Below are 12,742 nucleotides of genomic sequence, written 5' to 3'. Positions count from 1 at the left end.
GCTCTGGGATTAACCTAGTGAATCTCCTCTGCACACCCTCCAGTGCCAGTACGTCCTTTCTCAAGTAAGGAGACCAAAACTGAACACAATACTCCAGGTGTGGCCGCACTAACACCTTATACAATTGCAACATAACCTCCCTAGTCTTAAACTCCATCCCTCTAGCAATGAAGGACAAAATTCCATTTGCCTTCTTAATCACCTGTTGCACTTGTAAACGAACCTTCTGTGACTCATGCACTAGCACACCCAAGTCTCTCTGAACAGCGGCATGCTTTAATATTTTATTGTTTAAATAATAATCCCGTTTGCTGTTATTCCTACCAAAATGGATAACCTCACATTTGTCAACATTGTATTCCATCTGCCAGACCCGAGCCCATTCACTTAACCTATCCAAATCCCTCTGCAGACTTCCAGTATCCTCTGCACTTTTCGCTTTACCACTCATCTTAGTGTCATCTGCAAACTTGGACACATTGCCCTTGGTCCCCAACTCCAAATCATCAATGTAAATTGTGAACAATTGTGGGCCCAACACGGATCCCTGAGGGACACCACTAGCTACTGATTGCCAACCAGAGAAACACCCATTTATCCCAACTCTTTGCTTTCTATTAATTAACCAATCCTCTATCCATGCTACTACTTTACCCTTAATGCCATGCATCTTTATCTTATGCAGCAACCTTTTGTGTGGCACCTTGTCAAAGGCTTTCTGGAAATCCAGATATACCACATCCATCGGCTCCCCGTTATCTACTGCACTGGTAATGTCCTCAAAAAATTCCACTAAATTAGTTAGGCATGACCTGCCTTTAACGAACCCATGCTGCGTCTGCCCAATGGGACAATTTCTATCCAGATGCCTCGCAATTTCTTCCTTGATGATAGATTCCAGCATCTTCCCTATTACCGAAGTTAAACTCACTGGCCTATAATTTCCTGCTTTCTGCCTACCTCCTTTTTTAAACAGTGGCGTCACGTTTGCTAATTTCCAATCCACCGGGACCACCCCAGAGTCTAGTGAATTTCGGTAAATTATCACTAGTGCATCTGCAATTTCCCTAGCCATCTCTTTTAGCACTCTGGGATGCATTCCATCAGGGCCAGGAGACTTGTCTACCTTTAGCCCCATTAGCTTGCCCATCACTCCCTCCTTAGTGATAACAATCCTCTCAAGGTCCTCACCTGTCATAGCCTCATTTCTATCAGTCGCTGGCATGTTATTTGTGTCTTCCACTGTGTATACCCAGAGGTGGAAGCTATTTACAGTGAATTGAGGGGGAGGGTGGTTAGAATTTTATTTGTCTTTTCTTTGCTTCGGTGGGGGAGGTGGGAGATAAGGGGGGAACTCTAAGGGGCGGGGAGATTTGTGGGGCTTGGCATCAGTGGCTTATGTTTCTGTATGTGTGATTTTCTGATATTTCTATGTATAAATATCTTTAATAAGAAGATTTCTACTAATTGCCCTTGAGAAGGTGATGGTGAGCTGCCTTCTGCTGTGCATCTTTTAGGTGGTGCACGCTGCTGGTACTGCACGTCGGTGGTGGAGAGAGTGCATGCTTGTGGAAGGGGTAACAATCAAGCGGGCTGCTTTGTCCGAGATGGTTTGAGCTTCTTCAGTGTTTTTGGAGCTGCACTCATTCAGGCAAGTGGAGAGTATTCCATCAGACTCTTGGCTTGCGCCTTGTAGATGGTGGACAGACTTTGGGGAGTCAGGAGGTGAGATACTTGGTGCAGGATTCGTAGCACCTTACCTGCTCTTGGAGTCACAGTATTTATAAGGCTAGTTCAGTTTCTGGCCAGTGGTAACTCCCAGGATGTCGGTAGTGGGGAATTCAGTAATGGTAATGCCATTGAATGTTAAGGGAAGGTGGTTAGATTGACTTTTGTAGGTGATGGTCATTGCCTGGTACTTGTGCTGCGCAAATGTGAAGTGCCACTTGTCAGCCCGAGCCTGGATATTGTCCAGGTCTTTCTGCAGTGAGACGTGGATTGCTGCAGTGGACTGTAGGGAATTCTGCCAGAACACCTGTGGTCAATTTCAGGGAGAATGGAAGAGTACAGCACCAAATTGGCACCAAGCTTTGCACAAGAGCTTAGAGCCCATCCTTTTTAGCATGGAAGTTGTGACCAACTCCATCAGCCTTGCGGATCTAAGCACAGCATCTGATCCTTGATCAGATTCCCCCCAAAGTCTCAGTGCTGCAGTAGCAGCTCCGACTGCAATTGCACATGGCAGCCTCGCCGACATGCAGATTGCTGCCACCATGGCTGTGAATTACAGCTTGCAAAAGGACCTGCAGGGTCCCACAGCAATCTTTCCTCCAACAGATTGCAAGGATTGCTGAGGCTCTGCCCCAGGGAATGGCATGGAGCAGGTTCCTCAGGATGTCAGCATTTGTCCTGCCACTGTGCTTGTTTTGCCCAGGATTTAACCAGTCCAGACTGCCTCTGCCATGCTGAAGCCTGCAGCCAAATGTTCTAAGCCGGAGTTGCTTGAGGTTCTCCTCCAAGACCTTCTCTTACTGAAAGTCAGCGCCTTCCAACAGCCATTCTGCAGCACACAGAAGACAGGCAGTTAAGGGAATGCTTAAGGATGATGACATCTGTATATGGAATTATTTTGAGATGGCTTTTATTTTTGCATTGTGGCTAAGGTGATTGTCAGTAACAGATGGGAGGTAAAGTATGGGACCTTGGGGTCACAATTATTGGTCTGACACTTGAATAGGTTTTTCACAGACAACCCAGAAAGGGTTTCTCTGGATTGCCTGCTCTCGTCTTCCTTCAGCTTCTTAGCTGCTTGCCCTACGACTGGCTACGAAGGCTGATGGCTCATGATGAGGAGTTGTCCAGCATAAAGCAAACCACCAAAAGTCTTGAAACATGCTTGACTAAATACTCGAAAACTCCTCAAGAGATTCGGGATAGAACATATAGAACAGTACAGCACAGAACAGGCCCTTCAGTCCTCGATGTTGTGCCGAGCAATGATCACCCTACTCAAACCCACGTATCCACCCTATACCCGTAACCCAACAACCCCCCCCCCCCCCTTAACCTTACTTTTTAGGACACTACGGGCAATTTAGCATGGCCAATCCACCTAACCCGCACATCTTTGGACTGTGGGAGGAAACCGGAGCACCCGGAGGAAACCCACGCACACACGGGGAGGATGTGCAGACTCCGTGTCTCAGCATGTTTGGCTTTCTTTATTACACTTCTTGTGGGTGCATAGTTTTCATTGCATGCATGTTGCATACAAATGTATGGGTTGCACCGTAGAGTCATCAGTCATCGGTTGTCCTCATTGCCCAGTAACCCCTGACTTTGTTGTGGCAGTTCAAATGCAGATGTCTAAGTGACCTGCTGCTGAAGGAAGGCATCAAGATTGCTGCAGGATTGCAGGCATCAACCAAGTCCCCCCTCAGCCTTCTCTGCTCTAAGAAAAACAATCCCAGCCCAACAAGACTCCGAAAACATACTGAACTTTGTAAACAGGGGCATTGAGTACAAAAACAAGGCAATCATGCTCAACCTTCACAATTTACCGGTTAGGCCTCAAGAGTATTGTAAGCAATTCTGGTCACCACAGTGGTCACCACATGTTTGGACAGATATGAAGACATTGGTAAGTTTACCAGGATGATACCTACTGATGTGCCATCAGTAAAGTTAGCTAACATACATTTTGTCCCTACTTAGGAACATAGGGGACCTCAGTTGTGTGGAGTGTGAAGAAGGTAGGAATTTCAGATATATCTGTTTGGTGCAGTAAGGGTTAAAAGCCTGGGATCGTGTGTGACTGCTGCAGTTATGTTTTTAAGAATCCCCATTTGAAAGTCAGCTAGGGCTTTTAGAACCAGAGGTGCAATTAAAGCATCATAAAGGTTTGGGTTAATGGACTGTTATTTTATATTCAGAGGGTTCCCTGGAGCGTAGATAATTCCCTGGGAAGCACGAAGCATAGTGGGGGCAACACGGTAGCATAGTGGGGGCACCACGGTAGCATAGTGGTTAGCACAATTGCTTCACAACTCCAGGATCCCAGGTTCGATTCCTGGCTTGGGACACTGTGGGGAGTCTGCATGTTCTCCCCGTGTGTGCGTGGGTTTCCTCCGGGTGCTCCGGTTTCCTCCCACAGTCCAACGATGTGCAGGTTAGGTGGACTGGCCATGCTAAATTGCCCTTAGTGTCCAAAATTGCCCTTAGTGTTGGGTGGGGTTACTGGGTGATGAGGTGTGGGCTTAGGTAGGGTGCTCTTTCCAAGAGCCGGTGCAGACTCGATGGGCCGAATGGCCTCCTTCAGCACTGTAACTTCTATGATAATAAGAGACATTGTGTTCAGCTTAGTGAGATGATGTAGTTAATGGGAGCCAGGAATTGAAGCAGTCAGCTGTTAAGGTTTTCAGTGTTAGCTTTTGGCTGGAGGTTGAGCTGAGAAGGCTTCTGAAGAAATACAGTCAGAGATTCTGCATTACTCTGACAGGATATCGTGTCTCTTTCTTTCAAACAGTCTCAAAAGATCTCTCTTTCACAAAGTGGGATATCCAAGTAAGAAGTCTTACAACACCAGGTTAAAGTCAGGAGAAGAAGCCGCGCTCCGAAAGCTAGTTGGACTTTAACCTGGTGTTGTAAGACTTCTTACTGTGCTCACCCCAGTCCAACACCGGCATTTCCACATCATGGAATATCCAAGCCAACTTTATATAGCAAGCATTCCTGAGTGCTAACTGTATATAAAAATGGATTGTGACCTGAGATGATTTTGTTGTTTGAGTGGAAATAAAGATAGCAGTAAAGGGTTATTATGTCACTATATTAATTATCATTGTTTAAGGGGTAATTGTAAGCTATTGTCTTGTCTCGGAGCGGCACGGTAACACAATGGTTAGCACTGTTGCTTCACAGCACCATGTTCCCAGGTTCGATTCCCGGCTTGGGTCACTGTCTGTTAGGAGTCTGCACGTTCTCCCTATGCCTGCGTGGGTTTCCTCCGGGTGCTCCGGTTTCCCCCCACATATCCTGAAAGACGTACGGTTAGGTATTTTGGACATTCTGAATCGCCTCCTCCGTGTACCTAAAAAGGCACCGGAGCGTGGCGATTTCATGGTGACATCATTAACTTACATTAAGTAGGTTACTGTAAGCCTACTTGTGAAAATAAGACAGATTAATATTATTATTATTTGGACAGTGCCCCTATCAGGAGCGGCCCCTTTTAATTTGTCCCTGAGTTTGTTTCTTTTTGTATAATTAGCTGATTGACCGCAAAGGAATTCAGGTGAGTACAGGTTGTGAGTATAAAAGGTGCTGCTCCCTGGTGGACAGGATGGTTCAGTTGTTTGGTATCATGGGGGATTTTGGAGTGAGGGCTTTGTTCCCAGTGCTGATGTTAGTTGGAACTGTTTGTTCCTCTGATACTTGGCAACAGTTTCGAGGCCAGAGGTTTCCATGGAGCAGAGTCAAAGCCACCTCTGTGCCTCAGAGAGTCCCTCTTCCTCCCTTTGGTTCCCATTTCCGTGTGTCTGAGGGTCAAAGTGTGTCTCCACTGAGGACTGTGATGGTGCAGTGTGCAGAGGACAAGCTGTTGGTCAGGGTCCAGCTGGATTTATTTGGAACCAGGCACCTGATTAAAGCTGCTGACCTGACCCTGGGGGCAGCAGGCTGTCGGCCAACCAGGATCTACTCTCGGAACCACACTGTCCTCTTTGACTATGGGCTCCATGAGTGTGGCAGCAAATTGCAGGTAATGTCAATCCTCAACTCTGGCTCTAAGCTTAGGCTGGAGATTGTTCCACACTCTTTATTCCAACACTTGGTGAGATGTCATTGATATAGAGGAAATACTGGTGGTCTGATTCATCAACCCCCCCATACTAGCTTTTTTTTTCTGGATTGTACTTTGCTTCCACTGGTCTGAGTCTCTTCACTGTTGTGACATCAACCACATTGGTCTGGAAGCTTCTCTTTGGTTCCTCTGAGCTTTTCCTCTTGTTGATTTTCAGCTCTATTTCCCCCTCATTCAGATCAATTGAACTGAGGGTTCAGTTTCAGTCCAGTTTAATCCAATTGGGTTGGGTGTTAATGAACAGGATGAAATGGGAATTCATATGGATTGGAAAAAAGAGGAACTCCACACTTTCACTTTCCCAGTCATTGGAATCAATGGGGCCCTGGACCAAAACTTCTATTTCCGGGCTCTATATTATTGTTAACTTGTGGCTCCTTTTCCTGTTAACTGAAGCTGTCCTTTTATTGAATCAATTCCCTATTAATTGATCCTGGTCTTGTGCTAATCTCTTTGAAGATGAGGCCACAGAGACCCTCCAGCCTTTTCCCTGATCATTAAGATAAGGGCTGGACCCCATTAATTAAGATCAGGGCTGGACTTTCCACAACCCCTCATGTCCTTGTCCTCAACTTGATTCCCTTGATGTCCAAAAATCCATCTGTCCTGAATATCCACTGACAGTGTTCCCAGCTCTCTGGGATAGAGAATTCCTAAGATTCATGAGCTACTCAATGAAGAAAATCATTGCTATGTTTATCCTAAATTAAGACCCATGACCTGAGATAACCCCCCCCCCCATTCCAGCTGGGGCCCAGCAGCCTCTTTGTGCTGACCCTGCCAATCCCTGTGAATTGTTTCAATTGGATGGGGTGAGTTCATTGTTAACCCCTGTGTAGAACTTTCTCATTTCAGATCAGTTTTTCATTCCTTAACCTGGTGTCTTTCAGATGTCTGGAGATTTCCTGATCTACACCACCCACCTGACCCACAGCCCAGAGTATCATGGATCTGTCATTGTGAGAACAAATGGAGCTGTCGTTCCCATTGAGTGTCGTTACTTTAGGTAAGAATCTTTATTGGATGCCCAATAAGATCCACAGCTGTTGATGTTCTCTGAAGTTGTCCTAAAATGACTCTGCTGTCTTTCCAGGAAGGGCAATGTGAGCAGTAACCCCATCAGGCCTACCTGGATCCCATTCAGCTCCACCAGGTCTGGAGAAGGACATCTTTCATTCTCTCTGCGCCTAATGAATGGTATGTGATGGGGAGTGATTTCCTGTCTTCACTCACTGGGAGTGACACCCACTGTCTCCAACCCTTGTTCTCTTGTTCTTCAGGTGACTGGCTTACAGAGCGCACTTCCACTGTCTACTACCTGGGTGACCTCATTCACATTGAGGCCTCTGTTTCAATGAGCAACCACATGCCCCTGAAGCTCTACATGGACCGCTGTGTAGCTACATTGAGCCCAGACAAGGACTCCACCCCGAGATACAGCATCATTGACTACAATGGGTAAGGAGCTCTCTGCTTTCTCCAGCTGCTCCCATCTCTCTGGCTTCCTCTTGATTCACTTCATGTCCCTTTTTAATCTATCTTCAGTTGCCTCCTGGACAGCCAAGCTGAGGACTCCTTTTCAACCTTTGTGTTGCCAAGTGGCGATCGGGAGATGGACAAGCTCCGGTTTGACCTGGATGCATTCCGTTTCTTTGGAGATGACCGTTCCTTGGTAAGAGGAAACTGATCATTGGGGTCTGTGTTGGGAGGGAGTCATTAAATAACGGCGTGTTGATGTTTCCCTCAGATCTTCATCACCTGTCACCTGAAAGTAGCTCCAGTGGATCGGAGAGATTCCAGGAACAAAGCTTGTACTTTACAGAAGATGCAGAATATGTAAGCTCTCTCTCAAATGGGCTTTTGTTGTGATGCACAATACAGTTGGTTGACTGATTTTTGTCTTGCTTAGCTGGACCCCATTGGAGGAATCGAGCATTGACATTTGTGCCTGTTGCCATGTGGGTAACTGTGCCACAAGGGAGTTGCGATTTGGATCCAGAGGAAGGAGAGATCTTGTAGCTGAAGCTGGTAGGACATTGATCATCTTGGATGTTGGGGGTTTCCTCTTTTTCCCCCACCTCTGATTGGAATGTTTTGATATTGCAGAGAGTGAAGTTGGATTGAAGTGGGAGGCTGAGGCCTCACTTGGACCCCTGATCATTCTGGATACTGATGTGACCAACCTGGCAACAGACTCTGTGAATGAGGGAAGGATGCAGGAGAGGTCTCCAGGTGGTGAGTTGGCTGACTGCTGGTTTCCATTTCCCACTCAGTGTTTCCTTCACTAACCATTGGCTTCTCATTGGTTTGTAGGTGTGGAGTCTGAGGTGATCCTGATCGTGACCCTAACTGTGACAGCTGTCTCTCTGATCTCTGCTTCATTGATCACCTTGTTCCTGTACAGGAAACGCAATCAAACTCTGTTCACCCAGTCATCAAATTAATTATCAATAAAGCAGTGATTCCTTGTGTCTGGGAGCTAATTGGTCTCTGTATTTCATTAGTCTGAGTCCATGGAAATAATGACTGGGGTTTATGCACCCAAAAGCTGCAAGAACCACATCTCTTTGAATGGTTCTTACTTGAAAGGGTTGTTTCTGTGAGGGCTGTTAATTTTCTGTCTATTTCAGGCCCCCTCTTTCTCTTCCCACCCCTGTTTGGCCACAGTGTGGGGGAGGGGATGTGAGTAGGTCTAGGACCTGTTTAAAGGAGCTGAGCCGGGCTGGTGGGGGAGGGGATGTGAGTAGGTCTAGGACCTGTTTAAGGAGCTGAGCCTGGCTGGTGGGGCTGTCTTCTCTCTCCCCAGGAGGTCACCTGTCCCCTGGATAGGGGAACACTCTGTATTTCCCCCCGCTCCAGGGGGGAAAACAATCTGTGACTGTCGAACTGACATGTGCTGATCCCCAGATCTGATCTGGTGCCTGAACTTCATTCAGGTCTCTGATATCTAACTGTTTGCTGGTAAGTGATACAGATGGAATCTGATAACTGCATGGTTTTTAATTGAGGCTAATGGAACGGTGGCCCCTCTGATCTGATTATTCTGCTTTCGAGCTCTCGTATCAGGATTTGGGAATCGAACATTTAAACATCGAAGGAGACATCTTGTTCTGAGCAGGCTTGATGCTGATTGGCCAGAATGAAGACTGGGGCGGCTTGATGCTGATTGGCCAGAATGAAGACTGGGGCTTAAGAACTGAGTTTGAATCTTCCTGTGATCAAGATTGAGGCATTGAAGGATTTGGCAGGGTGGGTCTGTAGAAATAATCCCATCATACGGAATTAAGAACGAGCAACTGAACCTGTCCATTTAATCAGGGACAAGATGAGCTTGGACTGACGAGATTGAGGAACAGGGAGAGTCCAAGAGGGAGTTGTTGTGACCTGGCTCAATTTCCCAGCTTCGGTCACTCTCCGGGCGGAGTCCGCATTCTTTCCATGTCTGCATGGATTTCCTCCAGGTGCTCCAGTTTCCTACCACAGTCCAGATGTGCAGGTTCAGTGGATTTGTCATGCTAAATTACTCTGTAGTGTCCAAACATTAGGTGGGATTGCTGGGTTACGGGGCTAGGGTGGAGGTGTGGGCTTTACTCTTTCAGGAACTGACGTAGACTTGGATGGGCTGAATGGCCTCCTTCTGCATTGTAAATTCTATGACTCTCTGATTTTAAAGAAATTTTAATACTATACCATAATGCCTATTTTGCATGAAATGATTCATGGAGTGACTTATCCTTTTCCCCTCAGTCGTATAAAATATTGGGGGTTTCTGACCAGTATCCAGCCACGGTTGGGGTCTGGTCTGGCATCGTCGTAGAGACTGGAGATGATGGGATTGTTTTTGGAAATAAGGAAGTTTAACAGAGACCTCGTGCACATATTCAAAATAGAGGTTAAAGTAGTTTGCGAAACAACTTGTGGGGAAATGATGTATGCTTGGTAAAATCTGAAACGTATGATCTGAACTTTGAAAGAGCAACTGGATATGTTCTTGAAGGGGTTAATTGAAGGGATTAAGGGGAAAATCTGGAATGGGACAATCTGGGTCGCACTTTCAAAGAAGTAGCACAGGCATGATGAGCAGAATGGCCTTGTCATAATATGCACTCAGGCATATAATGAGATACAAACAGCCAATAAACACACCGGACAGAATACAACCAATCACCAGGCAGAACACTAGAAGGTGGTCTCTCACTATAAAACACATGAGGCATCAACACTCCGCCTCTTTCCACTGGTGCCAACTGTAGTGACAGTCAGGGCGTATGTATCAGTTAGCACCGTCTACACATGGCTCATGAGCTAGTCTTGACTAGTTTAGTTATAGTAAGCATGCTTAGATTAGTGGAGTGCAAGCCCACAGCAAACTGTGCACTGTAGCAAGTTCAATAAAGCATATTGAGTTAACATCACAGTTTGGAGTCTACTTTCAAGTACAACTGCATCCAGTTGCAGTCCGTGTTACCCCAGGGTGAATAACACAACAGCCTCTTTCTACACGCTGGGATTCTATTATTTTAATTGAAATATTTAATTTTAAATGGAATCTGTACTGTTACCTATCCACTAATATATCTTAAGTCATTTTTTGATTGACTCATTAGTTATAACTTTTCAGGTATGATAATCCCAAATTCATGATTATCGTTTTTTGGCATTGCTGACTAGATTAGCAAATAGAAATGCCAAAGTTACAATGAGTTATTAAATAAATCTTCTGAGCTGAGATCGGCTGTCTAGCCACATTCCAGGGCTTGAATCCGACTGAACCAACTCTGGCCTAGATTGATACCACACGTGGCTGAGGACTTGATCATCAAATTGGCTGAGAGGAGCAGTCCACCAGAATAGAAACTTGCCCGTTTCACTGGCTTTAGCAATGGTTAATCATCTATCGCAGTTGGTATAAATTAGTGACGGGCAAAGCAATGCAAACTGTACATGATCCATTGAAAGCAATGGCCTCACCTTTCTTAGATATATTTATCTACATTGACCTGGAATTTGTAACAGTGAAAATGTCAGTATTTGCACCATGACAGTGCAAGGCTGATAGCACAACTTCCAGTATCTGCACATCTGTAGTTAAATGTGGAAGTTCAGACTGAATCCCTGTTTCTCCACAGGGTTTGCTGTCCCAGTTTTATCGTTATGAAGGGGACTGAAATTCTATCAAATACCAAAAACCTTTTAAAGACCAAAACTAGTTAAAACGTTGAAATAAATAGTACGATCTAGATCAAGTTACCAGGGAGGGTCACAGAAAAGACTAAATGTAGCCTAAATGTAACCTAGCTCTCTCAATTAGGACCTCACTGGTCAGGATCTTAACTCTGAAATTTCAATACCATTGAGAAGATCCAAACCGATCTTCATCCCCAAGGCCTTTTTTCAAGGATTAGACAAAATGATTGTGGCGTTTGTATGGGCAAGAATCCTTAAAAATACACCTGTAGAGAAGAAATATGGGAGGCCGAGCCCTTCCGAACCCGCAATACCGCCAAAGCCACAGCCGAGAGAGTGAGGGGGTGAGTAAGGGAGCCGAGCAAGGAATGGGTGAAAATGGAGGAGTCCTCCTGTACAGGAACAACTCTCCCAGTCCCAGCCATGACAGTGCTCCCAACCACCCTGGGAAAGTACACATCCAGCCCAGTGGTGGTAGCCATGTTAAAATCTGGAACCAGATGAGACAGCACATCGGCTTAACCGGGATGTCCACCATGGCCCACATATGTGGTAACCACAAATTCCCACCAGCCATGCTTGACACCATTGTTAAGACGTGGAGACAGGCTGGGGGGAAGCTAGAGATTTGGGACTTTTACATGGGGGACAGACTCACAACCCTGGACCAGCTGACAGGAAGACTGGAGCTACCGAACGGACAGGAACTCCAACACTTGCAAGTCAAAAACTTTTTCCGCAAGGAGACGGCGATGTACCCTCGGGCCCTGAGAGACACATTGCTGGAGGAACTGCTAGACGTGGACAGTATTGAGAAGGGGAACTGTGGGGACATTTAGAGACAACTGTTAGGAAGGTGAGAACACCATTACATGGAGAAAGACAGATGTAGAAGGACAAACTAGGGACAGACATAGGGTGGGGACTCTGGAGTGAAGCACTGAGCAGGGCGAACTCGAACACCTCCTGCGCAAGGCTAAGCTTCATGCAGTACAAAGTGGTGCACAGATTGCACCTAACCAGAACCCACATGAACAGGTTCTTCCTGGAGGTGGAAGACCAGTGTCAATAGTGCCAGGGAGGCCCGGCAGACCACAGCCACAGGTGGGAGGAAGGGTAGCAGCAAGGGACATACCCAGGGAAAAATCAGTAGGGCACACGGTGTAGTGATCTCTGTATGTGCATGTACACAAGGGGTTAATGTGTAATCAGCAGCACCACATGATCACTAGAGGGCCGGACCAACAGGGATACAAAAAGCAACCACATTGTGTCTCCCTCAGTCTCTCCCTCTCTCTTTCTCGTGCACTGTGATCAAGGTAATGTTAGAATAGTACATATAGTGGAGTCACATATAGTTACTGTTGTTGGATCGTGTTAATCTTATCACAAGCATCAAAATTAAAGTAAAGAACGCATGCACTTGTTGTTATAGTTACTCAATAAACCTTTGTTGTTACTGGATGACTTCATCTGGTTTAGTCTAGGGCTGGTTTAGCTCACAAGGCTAAATCGCTGGCTTTTAAAGCAGACCAAGCAGGCCAGCAGCACGGTTCCCGTACCAGCCTCCCCGGACAGGCGCCGGAATGTGGCGACTAGGGGCTTTTCACAGTAACTTCATTGAAGCCTACTCGTGACAATAAGCGATTTTCATTTTCATCAAGAATCTTCATCAAGATTCAGAAGATCTCACCA

The 12,742-nt window shown here is 46.1% G+C and overlaps 1 protein-coding gene across 1 annotated transcript; it reads left to right on the top strand.

The window, feature by feature from the left end:
- Positions 1-5,459: 5,459 nt before the first annotated feature.
- On the top strand, positions 5,460-8,338 carry LOC119967446 (zona pellucida sperm-binding protein 3-like). Its single transcript, XM_038799998.1, has 9 exons — positions 5,460-5,758; positions 6,751-6,866; positions 6,954-7,057; positions 7,141-7,318; positions 7,406-7,532; positions 7,608-7,696; positions 7,770-7,888; positions 7,967-8,095; positions 8,174-8,338. The coding sequence occupies exons 1-9, from the start codon at positions 5,573-5,575 to the stop codon at positions 8,302-8,304; spliced, it is 1,179 nt and encodes a 392-aa protein (XP_038655926.1). The 5' UTR covers positions 5,460-5,572; the 3' UTR covers positions 8,305-8,338.
- The last annotated feature ends 4,404 nt before the right edge of the window (positions 8,339-12,742 follow it).

The sequence above is a fragment of the Scyliorhinus canicula genome, chromosome 6 (genome assembly GCF_902713615.1).
Source record: "Scyliorhinus canicula chromosome 6, sScyCan1.1, whole genome shotgun sequence".
Classification (NCBI taxonomy): domain Eukaryota; kingdom Metazoa; phylum Chordata; class Chondrichthyes; order Carcharhiniformes; family Scyliorhinidae; genus Scyliorhinus; species Scyliorhinus canicula.
Note: the sequence above shows the minus strand (reverse complement) of the source record. Positions and strands in the feature narration are given on the sequence as shown.

What these genes read in the sequence shown, in the direction of transcription:
- LOC119967446 (XM_038799998.1), top strand. Translation starts at nt 5,573, where the DNA reads ATGGTGCAGTGTGCAGAGGACAAGCTGTTGGTCAGGGTCCAGCTGGAT. An exon ending in AGTGTGGCAGCAAATTGCAG is followed by an intron (nt 5,759 to 6,750) that starts GTAATGTCAATC and finishes GGTGTCTTTCAG; the next exon opens with ATGTCTGGAGATTTCCTGAT. An exon ending in ATTGAGTGTCGTTACTTTAG is followed by an intron (nt 6,867 to 6,953) that starts GTAAGAATCTTT and finishes CTGTCTTTCCAG; the next exon opens with GAAGGGCAATGTGAGCAGTA.